Source organism: Cheilinus undulatus, linkage group 10, assembly GCF_018320785.1.
Source record: "Cheilinus undulatus linkage group 10, ASM1832078v1, whole genome shotgun sequence".
NCBI lineage: Eukaryota > Metazoa > Chordata > Actinopteri > Labriformes > Labridae > Cheilinus > Cheilinus undulatus.
Window position 1 is genome coordinate 37,324,612 of NC_054874.1, and position 24,152 is coordinate 37,348,763.

At 38.9% G+C, this 24,152-nt stretch overlaps 1 protein-coding gene across 1 annotated transcript in view; it reads left to right on the forward strand.

Annotated features, from left to right (window-relative positions):
- The window catches only part of lingo2 (leucine rich repeat and Ig domain containing 2), a 158,509-nt gene extending 135,247 nt beyond the window's left edge, over positions 1 to 23,262 (forward strand). The window contains exon 2 of the mRNA XM_041797875.1: positions 20,616 to 23,262. Within this exon, the coding sequence (XP_041653809.1) occupies positions 20,628 to 22,466 (1,839 nt within the window). The 5' untranslated portion in view covers positions 20,616 to 20,627 and the 3' untranslated portion in view covers positions 22,467 to 23,262. The remainder of the gene's footprint in view (positions 1 to 20,615) is intronic.
- The last annotated feature ends 890 nt before the right edge of the window (positions 23,263 to 24,152 follow it).

The following is a 24,152-nucleotide window of genomic DNA, read 5'->3' on the forward strand; positions in this document are numbered from 1 at the left end:
ACATTATCTTTAGCCACCTGCTGTATTCTTTATTTCATTTTGCTGCCGTTGTTCTACAACAGCAGAATCACGTGAGACCTGATCAATATCCAATAAGGCTTTGTGATCCTTGTATGGACCATAACCCCATGGGAGAGGCATACTGGACGGCTGATAACAGCAGGCTATAAAAACGGCCAAATCACTCAAACGTCTATTTTGAGCTGTCCCCTGACACTTCATTAACCCTTTGTAAACCCTCTATCTTCAGCCACAACACAGGCAGATTAGCCATGTAGTGTGAATCCTCCTGGGTAGTGATTATACAGTGAGGTCTTAAGACAATGCTCTGTGGATGCACTGTTAACTTGAATCATCAGCAGTGTTGTATTTTTCTATCTTGACTAATTCTGTGAGCTAGATTTGTTCTGAAAGTTATGGTATGCACTGGCGTGTTTCCTGCAGCAATAACATTAACATTAGCAGTGCTCATACTGTGGTATCATCTAGAACCTATCATAACAAATTTACAGCTGCCTTGTTATTTGACCTGAAACGAATTTATGTACTTAAGCAGAAACATCAGAGCAGAGAGGTCTTATGGAAACAGACTGTGGACTGTTTACTTCTTAGTTTCCAGTATTTATTATTGCATATTAACATTAGAAACTCAGCCGTCTTTCTGCAGATATATAGTGTTGTGTGCCTTTTCATCCACAGTTTTCAACCTCTTTAGATGACTCTTGTAAAGGTGGATAATTGGCTTCATATACTGGAAAACAACGTACATAATAAAAGCTGCTGTGAGGAGTCGCTGCATGGTTGTGAACAGATATTGATGCCTCGTTATCACCTGTGATGCTGTAACCACCATCATGGGGATGGTGTCAGATGAAGTGATAAACTGCAGAATTAGGGATGTTTTTGGGCAAGTTGATTACTCATGAATTCAAATTCAGATTGATCCACCAGTCTAGGACACAGCATTGAAAATTTTCTGAAGGTAAACAGTGGTTTCAGTCAGTCTTTATTAATCAATCCTAAGAGTCGAGGAGTTTGGGAAAAAATGATATCACAGTTTATAACAGCTGGATCACAATTTCAATTTTAGTGCAATTCTTTTTTCACACCCTGATTTTTTAGGCTATTTTTTTAATTACAGTCAAAAACTTATTTCCAAAAATACTGTTTAAAAGTAAGCTCTAGATTGTTTATTTTTTTTATTAATTTTTCCACCGAGTCTTCTGCATGAAATGTTAAATACTTGCCATTTTATTGTTGGCACTACCAGGTAAAGGCATCTGGAGGTCTCCCAAATAGGTTTTGCCTTCCTGCATTTACCAAAACAAAATTACAGTTTTGTTGTGTCCTGTTTTGTGTTTTTAAATCCAGTTTAATATTCATCAGGCACATTTTTTCACAGTTATGATTATTTCAAAACCTGGACTACAGCAGACTTCACACAGCTGTAGCTTTGTACTGTTCATATGCAAGAGTATATGATAGAGTTACATTAGCTTTTTATTATAGACCAGTAAGAAAAACAAAATTAACTCATTTAAACATTACCCCAAATATGTGATACCTGGTCATGAAGTGAAGAAGTGGCCTTATATTATTTTCATAAAATCATAATTTTTATTCTTAAAGGGGGCAGTCAGTGTCACACACTGCCTGCTGCACACTGAATGAGAGACAGAGAGCTGCAGACTCAGATCACTCTGAGTGGCAAATAAAACGTATGGGCATACATGAATGTACAATCTAAAACAATGGTTCTTAACTGGTGGGTCGGGACCCAAAAGTGGGTCGCCGGGCAGTTCTCAGTGGGTAGCAAACTGGTTCCTGGAAAAAAATTATAGCAAAAAATTGAAGTCCTGGACTGACATGTGTCCATATCCATCAAGAAAGTGGTTTTTCCTCTAATAATTTCTCAGTTTCTTCAGACCTTTAGAAAAATCCAACATAATTTAAATCATAAAAGCAAACCAGACTGAAAGGAAATGTTTACATGATTGTCAGTCCAAAGTTGTGGCCTGTCTCTATGTTCAGTCACATGTTTTGCTTCATCCAAGGTCCAAACTGCAACGTTTTTCATCATATTAATTTTAAAAATATGAGAAATCTGGGTTGCAGTTCACATGACAGAGGTGATGGTGGGTCCTTTGGCTGAACCAGTTGAGAACCACTGATCTAAAACACTTCTAATAACAATCGAAGTCTGTACCTCACAGACATCACTGCCTCACTCTGGAGAAAAAGACCAGTACATTTAACTTGTATTTCCATTATCTCCACAGGTTAAGCCTTGTGTGGAGAGGTACATGCTAGTTAATAACTGAAAGTGCAGAATAAAAATGGCTGTAACAGTTAAAACTAGATCTGCCTCTGCCACAGTCTCTGCTATACATAGTCATGTAATGAAGACTGCACTGCTGACTCCAGTGTGTCTGGTCCGTCACCTGTTTGACTCCCAGGATGCTGTATCTTAAGAAAGTTTGCAAACTTTGTTCAGATTGTGAAAAATAAGTGTACCGTAATGGTTTGAAAAACGCTGAAGCACTGGCAGGTTAGCGGACCAAATCTAAAGTTTCAGCTTCATTTTCAGCCATAAATCCCTGCTTTGTCAAAGCAGAGGGGGAGGGGGTTAGAGAATGTGGATATGTACAACTAGAAAGAGATTCTCTGATCTCTCAGCTTTGGCAGATCTTCAATGCATTCTATCTCTGTAGGACCTAAGGTCGTCTTATTAGTTCTTATTTGTATAGCCCCAGTATTTGTTTCAATCTCAGTTTGCCAAGTGTGGTTAAAATCAGCTGTGCTAGCTCCACCAGCCCTCCTTCTCCTTCCTGGAGTTTCTTTGCATCCAGGTAGTATGGGGTGCAGGCCCAGTCACACAGCCTCTGCTGGTGACAGGTGACACCTAGCACACAATATCTGACTCACACTGATGGCCATCCCATATAAATATATAGATTAACATATTTGATATGTTTAACCAACAAGTAATTTTGATGCTGCCTACCGGGGTACTACTTTGTCCGCAGGGGTTCCCAAAATCAACATGAAATGAAAGTTCCTCACTGGAGTTTTGATTAAAGACCAACTGGCAAATCATAACACCAAGAATGAAAAATATAAAGCAAATGTTTTGTTCTTGAACTACTGGGATGTTTTTGACAACTGCTCTGAAATGATTGTAAATTCAATCAAAGTCAGAATCACATGCACAACGTGCAGTACAGCACCTCTTATTCTCACATCTCCACAAGCTTAAAAGCAAAACAAAATCTTGCATGGGGAAAATACAATCATACAAGAAATAAATGATTGACTGTACAAGACAAACAAAACATGAAATAGTATGCAGAAGCTGTGGCAATAATAGAAGAAGAAAAAATAAAATCTGGAAATATAAAGAAACTTTACCTAATGCTTTAGAAACGACATTTTTACCATCATTAAAAATCTGTCATCCTTTGAACCTTTGCTGATGTTTAAGAATCTGATGTCAATTATATGTGTGAACTAGCCATAAACTTACTGGAGTCAATCAATAAACCATTACCTTTCTCCCCACTGTTTCAAATAGCAGAGTGGAGACAAATGCAGACATTCTTTAGAGCGGTGGTTCTCAACTGCCTTTGCCTGAGGACTCCCCACCACCTCCTCACTGAGACATGGCAGCCCACATTTCCCAAAGTTTGCAGATTATTGGATGAGATGGAGCAAGAAACGGGATCGAACACTCTTAGATTTAATTTTACTCTTTTTCCCCTAATGATTGACATTTTTAGCTGTTTTCTAAAAGTCTCAAGAACCTAACACATTATCATGGAAAAACCAGCTTTGTTATCCCAGGAGAACAAGATAAAGAAGTAAAGAGCTCATGGAAACAGCCCCCTGTTATTACAGCATAACAGCATTTTTATTTCAAAATGATGTGTCCATCTAGGGTAGTGGTTCTCAACTGGTGGGTCACAGGACTCCTCAAGTAGAATTGCGACCCATATTTTGGAGATTTTTTTTTTTTTTTTTTGGTAAATCAGATGTGTTTAGTAAAAAATAATAGAGCTCGGGCCTAAGACAATACAAAAGGTGTAACAAAACAATGAAACAGGACAAAACATGAATTTTTAATGGAGTCTCAGAGACAACTTGGCAATTTTTTTCCCAGGCACACATCTGCGACCCACTGAAAAAAGCTTCGCGACCCACTTTTGGGTCCCGGCCCACTACTTGAGAACCACTGATCTAGGGCATCTAGGGCATCTGTGCATCGTTTCTTACTTCTTTTTCTGCAGGCACATAAAAACAGCTCCAAAGCCTGCTTTTGGGTCCAAAGCCACCAGGTGAAAACCACTGCTTTAATGCCTCTGTGTTCTTAGTGGAAATACATGTGAGGTTTGTTATTAAAGACTGCGAATGGCTACATTGTCTTTTCTAAGGTGCTACAAGCTGCAGAATTGAAAGGAGTTTAATGGCATTGAGCTGCGAGGTCAGAGGCCAGATCTGGTGATTGGGTGAGAGGAGAGAGAACGCAACAAAAAGGAGGGTGAGGGTGGAGGGAGACAAAGAGGTGAGACAGACAGGAACCAATATCACAGAGGCAGAGAGAAGAAAAGGTTTTGAGAGAATGAGACGTAAAAAAAGAAGTTGTGAATCCATTTTGATGTAGAGGGAAGAGATGGAGCGATGTCTTGCAGATATTTGCACAAGATTTCCTGCCAAGTTTGTGGAAACACTGTTGGGACATCATGGAGATGCATGGGTATGTCGGAGCTGCGTTTGTTCCTTAAAGCTAATTCTATGAAGAATTTCTATCATTTGCAGAAAAAAATGTTTAAATGTTTATCTTTGCATGTGTGTGCCTTACTGGGAATTTCCCAGTGTCCTCATGGGGGTGCTGAGGACTGTGTTTGCAGAATGCTGGTGAGTGCATGCATGGCAATGTTGCTTCTTGATTTATTCGTAAAACTAGATGTTTTAGAAAAACTCTAAGAGAATAGTTTTCAACTACAAGATGTTCTGCAGAAGCTTCTTTTATGCTCATAAAGCATCCTCCTAACTGATTACTGGTCCAAGCTGATGCACTTTTGGCAGTAGGACGTGTGACACTTTCATTATGCTGCAGTAATACTGTTTGTTGTTTTCAGTTTTTCCTTTTTTTGCTACAGGCATTTATGGAGTCAGCAGTTCACATCTTCCTTTATTATGGCTGAATGTTGCTATGGCTGCTTTGTCTTGTTTTCTACCACACAGCACTCTACCTTTGGGTCTGATTTTATACATTTATTCTTAGATTTTATAAAAAGGTGCAAATATAGGCTTGATTGAGGTGTGTGGAAGAGGGGTAAAGGGGTTTGCAACCACCTTTAACCGTCCCTGTGGTTGAGTCACAGCACCGATGAAACACTACCTGACTCAGACCTGGTGTAGGCTGCTCACACGGGGAGGACTGGGGGGCATGAAGTAAAACCTCAAGAGCTCTCAGGAGCCCACACAACGTGTTAACGAATGCTACATGTGCATTTTAATCAGTGCACACAATTTATCTCATGAGGCTCCTCAGTTCAAAGCCAGAGAGGGAGGAAATTCACTCCAGGATCTGCTTACCCATTTTAAAAAATGCTCCTCAGACGTGTAGCTGATTTAAAATACTGTCTAGGTCAGTGAAACTATAAGAGATCAGTGACAAAAATTTGAGACAGTCTTGCTGCTTGTGCAAGTTTATGACAAAGTCATTAAATGAAAGAGAAGATTAAGGGAAAAGGAGGCAAAAGCAGCTTCTTTCTTCACTTTATGTCTGACTCTTATCCTCACTTTACCTGTTTCTGGCAGCAGTCGTGCATTATTCAGGGAGCAGTTCTCTAACACCTGGAGCACACAGGTTCAAGGCTCTCTGTTGGCATGTGTACACACAGGCTGCTGGTCGAAACCCATGAGCAAAACACAGCTTCTAGTGCAGCTTCAGGGGTGCTGTTTTTGGCTAATCTCTCTGTGGAGGCAGCAGGTGGAAAAAGAAAATCCCTCTAGGCGTCACTGCCTCACACTGCTGCAACGCCTCAAATGTGAAATGAAAAATGTCAAACCAGAAACACGCTTTGTGTTACCTGTACAGCACATATCTTATAGTCTTATTCACTGGTGATTTATCATCAAAATCAATCAATAATACACTTGCATTCATGCATGTATATAACTCTACTCAAGTGTTTGGATGACAAGGACTCTGGTTATGAGTCGTTCATTGATTTTTCACTCCATGCAGATGGAGTATCCCAGTGAGCTACATGTTATATTTAGTGGTAGTGTTATAGCATCTATGGTACATGAAGTATACATTATCAGCCTAAGTGCTGTTAAGGGTGCACACCATGAGGGATCTGTTTCCATTACCTAAGAATATTGCTGTTATTATTAATGAGCGTGTTGTTCTGCTGTCATTACTGGAGTGAAATATTAAACTGATCAGGGGATTTAAAACAACAGCTGCTTTTCTGTGTTACAGATGATAGAGGTGGATATCAGGAACAATGTCAAGCAAGGGACTACACTTGCATTTGAGTGATCCTTTTGAGCATATAATAGTTCTCTCAAGGTTAATTTGGGTCTGGCATGTGGAGGGATATTTTAGGGTTCATACCATTACTATTCAGTGACAAATGATTGCATCACCTGCAACATTTTAGATAGAATATAACACTTTCTTGACACATTATTAAGAACTGAAGTTTGTGTGATGATTTTCTTTAATTTCAAAGTTCAGAGGAATTACCTACAACCTACCCTATTACCTATACTGAAGCCAGCCACAAGGGGGCGATTGAGATACTTAAGCCACATATTTCTGGTACTGCCATGTAGTTTTATGTGAATAAGCTGCATCATGATTGGTGAAAAACACTCACACAGAAACAGCTCTTTTGTTTTGATTCTCAAGCTGTGAAAAAATGTACTCTCAACCCCTCTGAATTGTTTAATTCATGGAGAAATCTGCTGCTCCAATCAAAAATGGACTTATGAGAATGTGTTTGTCATGTATAGTGGCTAATAATGGTTTTGTCAAACTCATCAAATATTTAGCTAATCATTAAAAAATGTATCAATCTTGCTTTTTTGGAGTAACCTAAGTATCTGTAGGAATTTAAGGGAAAAAAGAAAAATACAGCAATATTTTGGGGTGATGGTTAGTTGTGCGAGTATATACAATGATTCCTAGTGGAGTGAGTAGCTTGGATGTGGCCACAGCAGTGCTTTTGTCAGGTCAGAGACGCACAACTTTTATTTATTAGAATAAGAGCAAAGAGCTGCACTGAGAGCTTTTCATGATGGAAAAGATGTTTTCACTCTTCCCTGGGTCAACTTCGGCATGAGTTGGCGATTAAGGGTAGGGTTTATCCAGTGTATCCAATGGCTGCTGCCGTGGTAGCCATTAGCCTGGATGTAGCTGTAGGAAAGTGGCAGTTTAATCAGAACTGGACCATATTTTCTTTTTTTAAAACGTACTAAGAGTCACACTGAAAGCTTGTCTTGGCAGAGAAGATGTCTTTACATGCTCCTTTCCGGCCTTTGGCTTCAATTTTATTCACTGTGGTGCTCTACCTTTCACAACTACAGCATCATGAATGTAACAGACAGAGCGTTCCTCCAATCACCTCCCCACAATTTTTTGAAAACTTCTGCCCTTCAGAAATGCTTTCTATGGAAGTTTTCCCAGATGAATGTGAATTATATCCATGCAGTAGATCATATGAAATAGTCTATCTGGTGTGTGGATTCAAAAGTCTACCAGCCACTTCATTTCAACAAGCAGCATAATGAGATGATAGTATAAAGATCAAATATTTTTGTATTCAAATTATGGACTGTTTAATAAATAGAAACGCTCCAACAATTTATTAAAATACTGGAAATGCACCCTGTCTTCATATTGGTTTTAAAGCTGGTTTTAGTCTTGCAGCCAGGTCATAAAGATTCAGATTTAACTGCAATTAAGCCTCTACTGAGAGGTAACATGATGAGTTTGTTGTTCTAAGCTCATATTAGAAAGTTATCCAATCAGTGTTGAGTGTTGTCCCTCATTTAAACCATTTCTTCAACCATTTTGTCCTGTACTCAACTGTGCAAACGTTTGCTGCATGACATTTTTGGAGCACTGGAAATTCATGCTGCATTTTCTAACATAATGAGTGTCAGCAACCTGAAACATCAGATGGATTTGTTTCACACATCCATCTGGAAAACCTTCAATACTAAGTGTTTGGGAAAGGGCAGAGGATTTGAATAAAACTTGGAGTGTGATTGGATTAACATTCTGTCACATCTTTACGGGCCAATCAGAGCAACAAAACACATGGCGTAGCTGCGATCGATTCACCAGTGAGAAACAAAGAAACTTGCTTTCCAAGGTTAGAGTGTCAAAACTGCAATAATTAAATATTTTATGCCTGATTCCAGCAATTTCATGCCGGAATTCAGGCCTTGCTTTAATATTTTGGACTTAAGAAAAGTGAAACGATTTACCAGCTAGCTACTTATACAATACTGAGTTTGTGGTTACAAAATCCCTCCATTATGCTACTTTTATTTACGTGCCCTGGTGGTAGCCACTGGTCATTATGCAAAGAAAATTCTATGTCACACAGGGCTCAATATGTATGAATACGTGAATTTGTTAGCTTGATTCTAAAAGATAATGGAAACTGACTTTAAAGGCTTTACAGTCTTTTGTTGAACTGCTTTTTCAGTTTTTCTTTAGTCGTAAACACATCTAATGGCCTGCATTTTCAGTTTTCAGTTTTGAGAAATATAAAATAAATGAGATTTATCCTTGAATCACTCATATACCAATGAAATTTGCAGTTATGTCTAAGAAAACACAAATAAAAAACAGAAAGAAGGAAAGAAAGGCAAAAAACAAAAGAAAAGATTCTCTTTAACAAAGGAAATAAGCATTCTAATGTGCCACATCTGACAAAAAAAAGGGGTGAAAATGTGTTGCCTCCTTAAGGCCATTAACATCCAGACTATCCGTGTGTCTCTGTGAGATCAAGAATCTGTCCTTCTTGTTGAGTCATGGAGAAAGAAAACAGATTTCTCTCTGGAGATCATTCTGACCTGCTAATGTTGTAGCATAAAGTATAATTGCATCACCTCAGTATCAATCTAAAGGTACATTAGTGCTTATAGTGTATACATCAGATGGAGGAGGGAGTGGGTGTCATTTCAGCTCAATTAAATACAATGCAATAAAAGTCTTAATACACATCACTCTCTAATGAAATGACACTCTCTTTTCCTGCTCTATAAATGTACTGATATAACTAAAGTCATACTTTCAGTGTTGTACTTTTTATAAGGACCTATTTAATTTTATTTTAAGTTCCTTTTGACCTTTTATTTAACTGTCTTATCATGTTTTAAGTTAGATTTTTTTCCAGCTCTGTTAAAAAGAAGATTAATTGTTTTCTCCGGGAGTGTTTTCTTGTGGGAGGAATCGAGACCCGTCTGTTTGATGCAGCTGTTTTGACTTTTTTCCAAACCAAAGGGTTATCAGACACCTAAAAGAGCAACTGACTCAATCTAGCAAGTTTATCTCTAATTAACACGGATTAATTGAGCTTTTGACTTCGCTCTGCAAGCCAAGCAGAAGGGCAGTTTGTGCATGGAAGCCTTTTATTGCCCCTGGGCTGATCCTCACTGTTAAGGGCTCTAGGTCCCAAGCCCCTCGGCCATATGACTGATCATGTTTCTCATGCACAGTGTGTGTTCATGAATTATATCATTTGCAACACTGAATCCAATTTGTGAAATCTGTTGTAAAAATGAGACAATTAGCATTAGTGCCATCTGTGTGTGAGGGATAATCAATGTTTGCTGCTGTTTTTCTTATGTTTTTCTGATTATATGGACGATCCAGGGGGATGCTTCTCCTGGAATATTTTGCTTATTGGGTAGTTGTATGAAACGCAAATTTACAACCCCCCCCCCCCCCCCCCCGCATTCACATGTTTATTATTTGTTTTTGGAAACATGCATGCAGGGGGAGTTTGTTAATCCGGATCCTGTGGAGGCATTCTGTTGCATGAAAAGTCAGATTGACAGTGGTTTATTAAAGGAGTGCAGTGTCATTTTGCATGTTGGCAGGCTCACCTTAAAGCCTGGCTGCCCTTTACAAAGAACCTTTCAATAATGGATAAGGCAAAGAGCATCAGAGTCTCTTTCCTCTTATTATGATCCCATTTGATTACTCGCTGATGCTCTCTTGAAAAAAAAGGGGTTAATTGCACACTCTGACTGCGTACTAACCTGTAAGTTAATAACATCTTTCCTTCAGGGTAACATCATTATAAGATATAAGCCTCATTAAAATAAAATGATGATTTAATAACTTTGCCTTGCAATGACCCTTGTGAGGATGTAGTGCTATTTTCTAGTTATCGTGGAAATTAAGACATCAAACACTGTCCTTATGCATTACCTCTGCTGTTTCCAGAGGAAGAATTAACCATCTTTTAACCGCAGGAGCTTGAATTGCCCAGTGGGAATAACAGTAATTTATATAGTGCGAACACTATCAAGCTGTGCATTTGTCAAAGTGTTGAATGGTTGTACCTCTTACTTCATATGTTGAGGAGAAATATATTTTCAGGTTTATTTTTGAACCCTGCTTTCTGAAATAATCCCCTTATTCATTATCCTTATATTCAGTAAGATTTCAATAATTTGGTATTGATGCAAGGGCAGCCATGTCAGATGCTAATGTAAAAGAGAGCTGGCTGCTGCACCCGGTAAAGCACTCTCTCTTCCTGCATGATTACATATAATGCTGCTTTCATTATGCCTTTATTCCTCACACAGTCCCCATGTCTCTGTGGCTTTTTGCTTGAGCTCTGAGAGTTAATTTTTGCTCCTTCTCTCCATCTTTTCAAAGTGTCTCTTCCTCCAGCAGAGCCATCTTCTGAGTCAAAATATCAAAAACTTGACGCTTTGATTATGCTTTTTAAGGGGTGTTGATAATTGCCGGGTAAAGCAAGCAACTGTCTCTTACCATCCACCATAAACGCAGGGAGGCTTTTTCTGTGTGAAGAGGAATCACATTATGTGCAATGATCAGCGCCTGGGGGCCACATCAAACACAGTCTGAAAACCTTTCCAGGGGAGATAGAGGCAGGCCAATTGCACAAGTGGCTTTTTATTGGTTGATTGCACAGAGGCCAAGTTGTTATCTAAATCCTCAAACTACTTGGGCAAAATAAGAAGTGCCTTGTGAGCATTCAGGGTGTGCAAACTTACCCCTCAGATGAAAGCCGAAGCAAAATGTTTACAACCAATAGTTTGCCAGGATTACAGCTTAAGAAACTAAGTGTAAACAGAATGCAGAGGTTACAAAGTCGGCCAGTGACAAACAGTGTCATTGCTAGTGCGTGAAAACCGCATTATGCCAACTTTGATTTTCATGTTTTCACTCAAACTGACGGCTTATATAATCTTATAACGCATGAACAGGTTTCATGCCTCTAAAGCTGCATTCAAATAGATTCAAAACACACCATTTTTTCATAAGTATCTACAGTGCACAAATTTATTTTTCAAGATGCACTCTATATGTTTGAGTCAGATCATATTATGTCAAAGTAAATCCTCCACTGCCGAGATCTTGTTGCTGTCAAAGAGGGAAGCCTCCTGCACACAGAGGACCACTATTGAGGGGTTTAATTTATCGTTTTGCATAATTAAATCCACTCCATAGTGGAGCTGTTGGGCTAATTAGTTGTTAAATAATTTGAAATCAAACATGCATAGTGGGTGTCCACTCCTCCCATCAGGGGGAGAGACGTTGATGAGAAAACTGACCCGTGATTGCCTGATTCAATTTGCTCCAATTAAAACTAAATAAGCTGACGTGTTTCTGTGGAGATCTTGGCCACTGTAAGTCAGACTATGCTTGTATTCGAGAGGCATCTAGCTGCAGACCTCAAATAGACGTCTATGATGGGGCGTTCAGCAGCAGACCTCTATGGTGGGGGAATGATGACAGTTTCTGCTCTCAAACATGACGGATGAAAAACAGGAGCACAGGAACACATAACAAAACTTTTTAAAGCCTTTTTTTTTTGTTTGTTGGTTTTAACCAAAGTATTTAATCTGTAAGAAAATGTTAAGGATTCAAAACGGAGTAACTTTTCCCCCTATGAGGATTACAAGACATGAGACCGTCATCTTTATGCAAAAGTAAGTGATAATACACGCAAAAATGTATGCTATTTTACTACTAAAGACACATTGTTTTATCTATTGATAGGTATTTTATTTTTTGTTAAAATACGTTACGTTTAGTATCATTTTTCAGGGAATTTCTACCGTTAATTTCGATCCTCAGCTGTTGTGGCTAAACCTTTTAACTGTGAGACGGCGATGACATAATTTCCCGTGGCTGGAGTAGTGTCCAAAATCATTTTTGTTTTGCAGTTGAGTCCACTATAGTCCACTATATGCTGCTCACTATACAGTGGTTAGGGAGTAGGGATGAGTGTGTGGTTTCAGACACAGCCATGGCTGTTTTTACACAACAGCACAGTTTTATATATATTTAAAAAAAAAAGTTTGAAAATCTACTAAGTCTTGCAATTTCGACTCGTGTAATATACGGTAATATACGTCATCTCACCCCAGTGTATACAAAAGTATACATTCATCTGCACTGATGTCATTCCCTCTTGAGGAATTCATGTTTTCTATTGCCAAGCAAAAGGATCCCACAGGATCTTGATTATTTTTCCCATAAAAGAGAATCATGAATAGCAAATGATCTGTTTCCTTTTGAAATTAACCTCTTCAAATAGATTGAACAACTTTCACATCCTGACTGCAGTTTTAGCAGTTTATTTATGCACTGCATTGTCACAACATTGACTCAGAATGTCAAAACTACAATTAAAAATCATTGACTAGCAGACACAATTATCACTCTGACTATTCATGCTTTTATCTAGTTTCAGTGCAAAGTTTGGTTCATGCAAATATCAACAATTTATTTTTATATTTTCACTTTATCTGTCATTGAATATAGGCCTTCAGCTGGTGAAGCTCAGCGTTAGTTCATGCCGGACATGGAAGTCATACACCCAGCCACGATCAGCTGACGGTCAGCTGATTCCAATTATCACCTCTCAGCTCTCGCAGCCAATCACAGCTCTTTCTCTCAACACAGTGATGTATTTTAATATGACATACTTCTCACTAATTTCTGCTTGCATCAATGCTGATGCACCATGCTGCTGCTGCTACTGGCAAACTTTAACCTCCTCCACCCAAGCCTCCCCCTTTATAGCATAAAACGTGTTGCATCCTCATTCAGATTTGTGCTAATATGGATTAATTGCTTTGAACTAATGTTACTGTATTAAGCACACTGCGTCATAATGTGGGGTTTCTAGTCATTCCTAGAGGTCAAAGCATGCAGCATGACTAACTCAGGGAGCATGTTTTTAACAGAGCCTTCTCCACCATGTAAAATAAGATTGGACACGCTAACGTCTTTAAACAATTTTTGTGTTGGTTTCCCTGTATGCTCATGGTCATTGTTTTGCTGGAAAATAAATCTTGCTTCCAAGCCTTAGTTCTCTTGCTGACTAATTAAGATTGTCCCCCAGGACTTTACTATATCTTGCTACATTTTTTTTTTTACCCTCTACCTTTACAAGCCTTCCATGGCCAGCTGTCGAGAGGCATCCCCACGGCATGATGCTACCACCACCGTGCCGCACAGTCGAGATGGTGTGTTTGTGGTGATGTGGTGTGGTTGGTGTCTGCCAAACATACCGTCTTTTCTGGTGGCCAAAAAGCACCATTTTGGTGCTCATCAAAGCAAAGAACTTTCTTCCACTTGACCATGGAGTCTCCCACTTGCCTTCTGGCGAACTCCAGTCCAGATTCAATGTGAGTTTTCCTCAACAGTGTCTTTCTCTTTGCCACTCTCCCATAAAGCTTCGACTGGTGAAGAACCCGGGCAACAGTTGTATGCAGAGTCTCTCCTATCTCAGCTGCTGAAACCTGTAACTCCTTCAGAGTAGTCATCGCTGTTTTGATGGCCTCTCTCACTAATATTATTTTCGCACAGTCACTCAGTTTGTGAGGACAGCCTGATCTAGGCAAGTTACACATGTGCCATATTCCTTCCCACCTTCTCTCTAAGTTTTTTGGCATGTTCTTTTGTCTTCATGATGTAATGGTAGCCTAGAGTACTGATTAACCAGTCACTGGACTTCCAGACACAGGTGTCTTTTTACTACAGTCACTTGAGACACATTCACTGCACTCAGGTGATTTCCATTTCAGTAAAAGTAAACTATTAGCGCCAACTGTTGATCTGTTAAATTAGGTCGGTCACTTTGAAGGGGATGAACATTTATGCAATGACTTCTTTTACCTTACATGTTTTTGTGGTACATTACTTTATAGAAATCTGTTTTTTTCTGGTAAAAAGCCATATTATATTGATCATGATTGATTTAAGAAATCAATAAAATGGTAAACATCCAAGGGAATAATACTTTTTATATGACAAAAAAAAGTATATATCAGTGAGAAGAGGTGAACATACAGTACAAGAAGCTAAAAAAAGGGCAAAATGAAGAGAATCAAAGTGAAGCAGTGTGAAGGAAAGATACTGAGACATAAATACAGCAATGACCCTGGTAATGTATCGGTCACCTGCCTGTAGTGAGATTACGATCTCCTGTTTACAGTGGCTCCACTTTCACCTCTTGATTTTATCTGATAATCGTCTTGTTGTACTCAGTCATCACGACATAGAGTCACAGTGAGTGCAGAGGTCACAGCTAAACAAAGTCGCATTAGTCTTCAAGACTGTAATTACATAGAGCGTGAATATGTATGAGATCAAGGTCCTAATTAAAGTAATATGAGCCCTTTCTTTGACATAGAGAGCATTCAGATAATTGAGGAAGACATGTTTGTGGAGTCAGAAGAGCAGTGCATTGAGGGCTGTTTTTTTTTTTTTTTTTTTTTTTCTTTCCACTCTGCTATTGACACACGTCACCCCTACTCATCCTCTTACTAGTTAGCCCCAGGGCTGTGAAATAAACAGCGGCATCATGGGATGGAGGAGCCCTGCGTGTTTGGAGCGATTCATATGGAAATGAGTTTGTGACGGGAAGAGAAATCTGTTTGCGTATTAGAAATGAGTAAAGGCAGTTATGTTTGTCATATATTTGTCTGACTGGATGAGTAAATTGTAATTTAATTGTCTGCAGCGTTGTGTAAGTTCAGGATTCACATCAGGCCTCTTGTGTACATACGGTTCAGGATGATGGCTTTGTGCGAACAACCTCACCCCTGCGAAATAGCAGTTCACTGATTTATGCTGAGTCAGACACCATTAGCTGTTATCCTCCGCCTCTCAGGATCCAACCCTGCACTAATGTGGGTCATGGGCCACATTATAGCTGCACCTTCACAGTTCAGTCTTATCTCATAGTGCACGGCAGGAATTCAGCTGTCACAAGACTGAATGCCACAGAAAGATAAAATGGAAATATCGGGGAAAAAGGCGGGAAGTAAACATGAATTACCTAAAGCTACCATAGTGTCACTGTTTTTGTTTCATTGTGCTCTTGGAGAGAGTTCTGCAAGACTTCCCAAACTCTTGCAGGCTTAATCTGACTAAAATACAGGATTTCTCATCATAATTGCCATGTATTATTGAGAGATTTTGGTTTCCAGTGTTATTTTGAAACATAAATGGAAAACTTTGGCTCAAATTAATCTTCCCCATTTCATGGTAAAGATTACTTTCTCTATTAAACTTCATTACTTGTTGTCATATCGTCTCCACTGGCCGGTTATCCAAATTTATTTGATAAATACGAGGAATGTTATATAAAAAACATTTGAAAGTTGCTTGCAATCATCTACATTAAAATTTAATTCAATCTCTCAAAGATTGACCAGAATCAACATAATAGTTTGTTAGCTTTATGCTAACACATAATAGAAATAGCTGTTAACACACTTAGAGATTTACCGTTGGATTCATGTAATTTAATTTAAGAAACAGTCTATTTTTTTACAATCGTGAGTAAAAAATAATAATATAGTTGATCATTTACATGACAGTGCAAAGTTCAGCTCTTAGGTCTGTAATGCTTCAGTTGTCCCCCCTCCATTTACATGTGTAAAGACATAATCACATTCACATCACATAAGCAGACCTTTGACCTTGGTGTCTACCATATTAGAAATGTTGTCTGAGACTAACGTTTGGTCAGGCAGGCCTCGAGACTGTGGATCGGTAGGTTGGTTGTCCTGAAATTGGAAGGCCGTGGGTTCGATCCCCAGCTCCTAGTCACATGTCGATGTGTCCTTGGGCAAGACACTTAACACCCAATTTGTTACTTCGTTGGTGGTGTATAACTATGTTTGAATGTGTATGAATGGGATCCTGCCATCAGTGTGTGAATGTGGAGTGAATGGAGTGAAAGACTGTGAATGAGTAGACGTGACAAGCAGTGAAAAAGTGCTTTGAGTAGTCAGACGACTAGAAAAGCATTGTACATGCTCTGGTTCACTTACCATGGCAGATAATAATGCAAGTGGACATCAGTCAGATCAGCCATGTGCCTTATTATGAATAAGTCGTAACCTTCTTATAGTTAAATGTACAAGTTTAAAAAAAATGTTCCATTTGTACAGTTTGTGCCAATAAAAAATGAGCTATTCGTATCAAAATTGTTTTAAATAAGGCTACAAACATGCACAATGATGCACACACAAGCATGTGTGCATCATCGTTTGCTGGGATGGGGAATAGGGATTTATTTAAAGATAAGTGAGTGGCAAAGCTGTGAGAATATAATTTAAGTGGGGGTTTAGCAGTATCAGAATTTTAAAGGGAGAAACTGTATTTTTTTAATAATGTATATAATTACAGGTAATATGAAAAATTATAATAATAATGATGATGATGCCTTGTATTTCAAAAAAGGCCTTGTTCTGAGGTTGGATCTTGTTTAGAAAAGTTAAGGATCATGGTCTTGATTTGATTCTTAAACGCAGGGTTCTCAAACTTTTCTGCTCACAACCCTCAAAATAAAGGGGCAAGAGACCAAGAACCCCCACTGTACCTGAAGATGGTTGAAGCATAGTTGAGCACAGCCATGGACATTCAAGAATAGTTTTACAGACTTAGATCTTAAGGACTCTTTAAACATTACTTGAATTCAGCATAAATCTCACCAAATAAACATGTTCTTACTTTATTTTACATTTAACTAACTGTGTACATATTTCTATTGTTATAATAAAAATTGGTAAAATATACTATTTGAAATAATTTTGAAAAATTCTTTATGTTTTGGAAGGCTTATGGCCCCCCTGAGGAGTCCCAACACCCTGCATTCAGCACCACATCTTTAATGATAAAGCATGTTGATAACATGTTTGCTTTGTCTGAGAATCTCTTTAAAGTGTGGGAAAGGAGAAGAAGAGTTGCAACAGTTAAATTTATCAGACTATTTATTATGAAATGTATCGGTGTACTCCTCTTAGAAGTGATAAGGTTGATTTATTTTGCCATGTTTGAAACTGTGCCACGTGTTTATGGGCTTTTGTCTGTACATTTGTTTAACATTATTTCCCAGAGTGTTTGAACAGTGGAGATGGACCAAACTCATTTGTTGATATTGTACTGTACTCTTTGATGCTGGCCAGATTCCAGAATGTTTACTCCATGTGGGATGGGTCATGTAATGAACACACGTAAATAAAATCATTCATTCATGCATTCATTCATTCATTCAAACAGTACCACATTACAACCAGGCATTGATAAATAATACTGCAATTTTAAGAAGTCAGTTTAACACTGAGATTTTTATCAATGAATGACAATCAGAATATCTGAAAATCATGCCCCGCTACCTCACTCCTCTAAGTTCCTCCTTCAAGGCTCAAAGAGGAGGTAAAAGCAGCTTGTTTCATCTTAATTCCATCATGATTTGAATACCACAGGTCACAGAATGCACAATATTGTACCTTTACTTTTGAAATGCACAAAAAACCTACAAATAATCATTACCCCTGGCCATGTTTCTTATTCTTAGCAGCATGAGACACGTCATCAGGTGGTAATGCACTTGTATGACAGTCGATGCACAGAGAAGTATCCAGGTGAGAGGGTCATATCAAACACTCGGTCTTCCTCTGATTACACACAGTTACAAAGATATCCACTCATTATGCTGATTAGACACCCTCTTAGTAAGCCATTTAATCATACGGTGATGAAGTTGATGTGGTCTCTGTGTTGTTGTGTCCTCAGTTGTGTGTATAGTGAGTTCAATCATACGATGATGAAGTTGATGTGGTCTCTGTGTTGTTGTGTCCTCAGTTGTGTGTATAGTGAGTTCAATCATACGATGATGAAGTTGATGTGGTCTCTGTAACTGGATTTTCATTACAGTTTTTCACAAACTAAAAGCGATATTTCTTAGATTTTGACTAAGTACAATTTCACTTTGAAAGTGTTTCCAGAGCAATGGAGAGGCAGCCATATGGTGCCTACCAACGATAACAAACCTCTATGGCAAACAAGGGCAGGTAAAAATAAAGCTAGACAAAAGTAAGAATAAACAATGTCAGCAATTGTTTGATTAACAAATGAACTATAGTATACAGTTGCATCTCCAAAAATTAGAATATCATGAAAAATGTTTTATTTTTCATGTGAATAAATGCAAGAAGCGAAACTTCCATATAGTCAAAAAATATTTTCTACAAAGTGAAATATTTCAAGACCTTTTTGGTTTAAGTGTTGACAATTATGGCTTACAGTTCATGAAAATAAAAATCACAAAAAAATAATAATAATAATAATAATTTATAATACAAAAATTGTTGCCCTTCTAGAAACGTATGCTCATTTACGCACTAAGTAATTGGTTGGAGACAATCAGGCATCAGGAGGCCTGCCATGTTGCTCTTCACTGTCAGGCCTGTTTGCACCAATGTCTGCAACATGTGCACTGGAATCTGAGGACCGTTATGTTCAGCGATGAGTCCAGAGTCAAAGTGGCTGTGTATGGTTCTTCCACACACCACTGAGGCTCCTGTTTGTTAAATGAATAAATAGTTGAACTGCCATTATTTCTTGTTTCTTCAATCATCCAATCCACCAAACAAGAGTCAATAGCAGAATAAGCTGTTTGGCATTGGCAAAGAAGACTTTTCATTTTTTCATGGGTGCGACCCACATACTCAGCTCTGCTGCTCATCTCACAAATGCATGTTCCTTACAAATGTGGCACAATTTAAAAGCAAAATAAACAGTTTTTCCAACAGTTGTAAAAAGAACCCCTTTTGAGAAAGTATAAAAATGAATTAGTAGGATGCTATTATTTTTCATAGCACTCTGTGTAGTGAGATCAAATGTGTTTTGTTCTTCTTCCCACATCTTTTCCTTTGGAGTGTCATCCCTAAAGTCTTTTAGTTTGAACCTGAGTGCAGTTTTAGTTAAGAGGACAATAAAGAAGAAGTTCCTGTAATGTAGATCAAGATGAGTAATTTTGGAAAGATGTGGGAGAAGAAAAATGTAGCCACTTGACATCACTTCCCAGAGTGCATTGAACACCTGCGTGTGAAATATGCATTTCTCTGTAAAGCATGCATAGACACTAATCTCGCAAAGTACACGTGTCATAATATACAGTTCTGTTTAACACTGGTATGCAATGACACCATACTACTTTTGCATTATAATATGTTAATTTGAAGAAAGCCTGAGGATCTTTTCTAAATTTAGAAGAAGCCAAGCCCATGACATATGAAATGAGGCAGAAATGCTCAGAAATCTCTGCAACCTGTCATTCAGTCCGTAGTTGATGCAGTAGATTTATAACTGTGGTATATTGTTTAAGTGAATGAAGATGACATAATTTACAGAATATTGATTTAAAACTTCCCAGCACTGTTGGAAAGAAATTAAAAACAAAATCTTCTCGATACCCTTGATCCATTTGCCACTTTATGAATTGCACTTATTGCAGAGCAGGTTTATTTTTCATGGTGATTTTTTTTTTTTTCATTCTGCCGTTCTAGCCTGCTTGTTGTTTTTCATGGTCAAGGTCATTCTAACCTGTTTTTTAAAAATGAAAAAGCAGAAAGGCAAGTGATTCAATTGACTACAAAAGCAGCTATTTATTTATTTATATTCCAAAGTTAATGTGCAGGAAATCAAATTAGATGCAAAATTCTCAACAGTGACCATTTTAACCAGCACTTTTGGAGCTTGATTTTTTTTTTACTTTGGAGACAGAAAAACAAAGACCACTGATTTTTTCAGTCGATAGAAAATGTGAGAGTTACTAAAATCAGTCATAAATAAAATAGGTGGGAGATAAGGAGTGAAACTTGCCTATTCTAATGACTTGGTAGACAGCAGTGGGCTGGATGGTGAGGCACATAAGTGTTAACAAAGATCTGCCTAATCTGTTGTCAATGCTTATAATTGAGGCAGATTATTATGCTTCTAGTTTGTTTGGTTTTGTACTGTATTCAGTTGTTGCTGATCTGAGACAAGTAAGTGAGTAATTTTCTCTTTCTCTGTCTTTCAGAACCGTGACAGAATGGTCGACTGTATGAGCAAAGTCATGCTGCACACGGTCGTCTCATGCTGGCAGCCATTCCTGGGACTGGCTCTCGTGGCCATCTTCGTGGGTTCTACCCTGGGATGTCCCTCCCGATGCGAGTGTTCGGCGCAAACCAAGGCAGTCGTCTGTCATCGCAAGCGCATGCCAAGCATCCCGGATGGTATCCCAACAGAAACCAGGATCCTTGACCTGAGTAAGAACAAGCTGACAATGATCAACCCTGATGACTTTATTAACTTTCCCGGGCTTGAGGAACTTGACCTCAGTGGAAATATAATCAGTTATGTTGAGCCTGGAGCTTTCAATGCTTTGTACAACATGCACTCGCTCAGTCTGAAGAGCAATCGCATCAAGCTCATTCCTCTGGGCGTCTTCACAGGCTTGACAAATCTTACTCGGCTGGATATAAGTGACAACAAGATTGTCATCCTCCTGGATTACATGTTTCAGGACCTGCACAATCTCAAGTTTTTGGAGGTGGGAGACAATGATCTGGTTTATCTTTCTCACCGTGCATTCAGTGGACTATTAAGCCTGGAGATACTTACTTTGGAGAGGTGCAACCTTACAGTTGTACCCACTGAGGCCCTTTCCCACTTGCACAACCTGGTCAGCCTCCATCTACGATACCTCAGCATCAGCACATTGCATCCCTACTCGTTCAAAAAGCTGTTCCGGCTGCGGCACTTAGAGATCGATAATTGGCCTTCCCTTGACCATGTGCCAGCCAATACTCTGCATGGCCTCAACCTGACCACCTTGTCCATAACCCACACTAACTTGTCGTCCTTCCCTTACCAAGCTCTCAAGCATCTGCCCTACCTGACACACCTCAACCTATCCTACAATCGCATCAAGCATATTGAAGGAGGTATGTTAATGGAACTAGTCCGGCTACAAGAGCTCCATCTGATTGGAGCCCAACTCACTGCTATTGAACCGTATGCCTTCCAGGGCCTTCGGGGACTCAGAGTCCTAAATGTCTCTCATAACCGACTGGATACTCTTGAGAAAGGTGTGTTTCAGTCCCCTGAAGCACTGGAGGTTCTTCTGATTGACAACAACCCCCTTGTGTGTGACTGTCGTCTCATGTGGATCTTACAGAAAAGGCATTCTATCTTTGGGGATTCACAGCCGGAATGCAACACACCTGAGGGTATACGTGGCAGACCTTTCAAGGAATTCAAAGAGGCCCTCCTGTCTTATTATGTCACGTGCACAAAGCCAAAAATACGTGAGAATAAAACCCAAACCATCACTGTGGATGAGGGCCACCAAGCGTTGTTGCGTTGCAGTGCTGAGGGGACACCGAGGCCCATTGTGTCCTGGTTGTCACCACGACGACGAGTCCTGACAAGTAGGAGCCATGGCCGTGTTACTGTCCACAACAACGGCACACTGGAGATCAAGTCCGCAGAGGTACAAGATAGCGGGGTGTACCTTTGTCTTGCCTCCAACACTGCTGGGAATGACACCCTGATGACGTCATTGGCGGTGAAAAGTCTGGGATCGCTGTATGCCAACAGGACCCAGTACTACACAGATCCCAGTAATACCACTGCCAATGGAACAACCAGTGTGACCCTCGGTTTAGACCTCAAGACTATTTTAGTGTCGACGGCTATGGGTTGTTTCACCTTCCTGGGAGTGGTCTTGTTTTGTTTCCTGCTCCTTTTCGTTTGGAGCAGAGGAAAGGGGAAACATAAAAACAACATAGATGTTGAATATGTGCCTCGGTCAAAGTCTAATGGCACTAATGTTGACTCGGCAGAGGGACAAGCTGGTCCCCGACGTTTTAACATGAAAATGATGTGACTTATTTTTAAATCCAAAATTCTGGATTGTGAAAATGCCCAAAGTACAATGTATTTTTTGAACATAGGACTACTGAACTTTCCATTGTTTTGGGGAGAGCAGTAGTGAAGTGAAGGGGAAGTTTCAGGGCATCATAATAAGAAGAGCAGTACCTAAAATCACTGGGAGTGGATCAAGTGCTTGAATACTGTGTTTCAAATACCAGAAATCATGGTGGGACATTCTCTTACATAATTGCCAGCGGGCAACTTCTTCAAAGTGGATAAGGAGTAAAATTTGCCACCACTGGGACCTGATGGGAATAGGTGTCATTTATCAGCTTTTTGAAATTTATATGCCCTAAAAGAACATTTCAGTTGGGGTTGGATCTACAGACTCAGCTGAACCATGTACAGTACAAATTTGTATCTAAGCTATTAACCTACTTTGTTTAGTCTTGCGCCATGCTTATTCCAAGAAAAAAGATCAATGAAACAGTCCATTTTTTCCTTTGTTCAGTACTTTGCATATGTGTACCTAATGCTTCATTATGTACATGTATGTACATATTCATTCAAAAACTATTCATAGCAATATTCATGGGATGCATTAGCCAAAATTGATACACCCCATATGTTCAGCAAGAACATTTCTCAGACTCTCAACATTTTCATGGATCCAGGAAGGGCTTCTATGGTTGATTATCTGTCCCTGCTCCCCCAAATTGACTCCTAGATATTAATAAATATATATTATTTATTGATGAAAATAAAAGAAAAAAGATTTTATTTATGAAAACATGTTGAGCATACAAAAATCAGTCCTCAAACACTGTTCAGGATCTAAAATAACACCTGAATCATCATAAAGATGGTCCAGTATTGATCAAGTACCTACATGAACCATCTTTTTGTCCTATTTTTGTCCTTTTTTTATTACTTTAACTGTACCTTTGCTGGTTGGCAAATTACATGTGTCAATTTTATTACAGTGACATTTGCATATTTTTTCCCCAGTAGGAAATTTGGACTTTGTTGTGGTAGTTCCTCATTTTGTTGTTGAATCATTTAGATTGTGAAAACTTCAAAGTAAAAGTAAAAAAAAAATGTATGTGAAATAAATGAATATGTATTTGTACCACCGTGTCTGACTAAATACCTGCCTCTAAAGCGACTTCATATCTACAGCAGTGATCATCAACTAGCAGCCCGGGGGCCACATTAGGCCCCCCACAGCTTCACGGTCCCCAGAAGATTATGAAATTCAGAAAACATGCAGAGGAAAACACATGTTGTGTATTTGATTTATTATTGTTATTATTATTTTTATCTTTACAGCTTTTTAAACAACCCCTAAAAATCAGATTTAAACAGTTTAATCAGGAATGACTTTAACATTGGATCCATTTTTTTAAGTTCACCTCTCAGCCAATAATAAGCAAATACAGTGTGATGCATGCTAAACAGCAACTCATCAGTCTTTTCTTAACTAAAGCTGCAATTTCTGCATCAACTTTCTGCTTCAGGATGTTTTAAGAGTTGAATTCTCCCTGCCTGAGTATCCGAACAAAAGACTGGGTTCCTGTATGTGTTTTTCACCAATCACAACACAGTATTTTAAACCCAGATATGGACAGTATGACAACCCCAGAATATAGGTCTTAAATATATCATTCACCCCCTTGTGGCTGGCTGCAGAATATGTAAG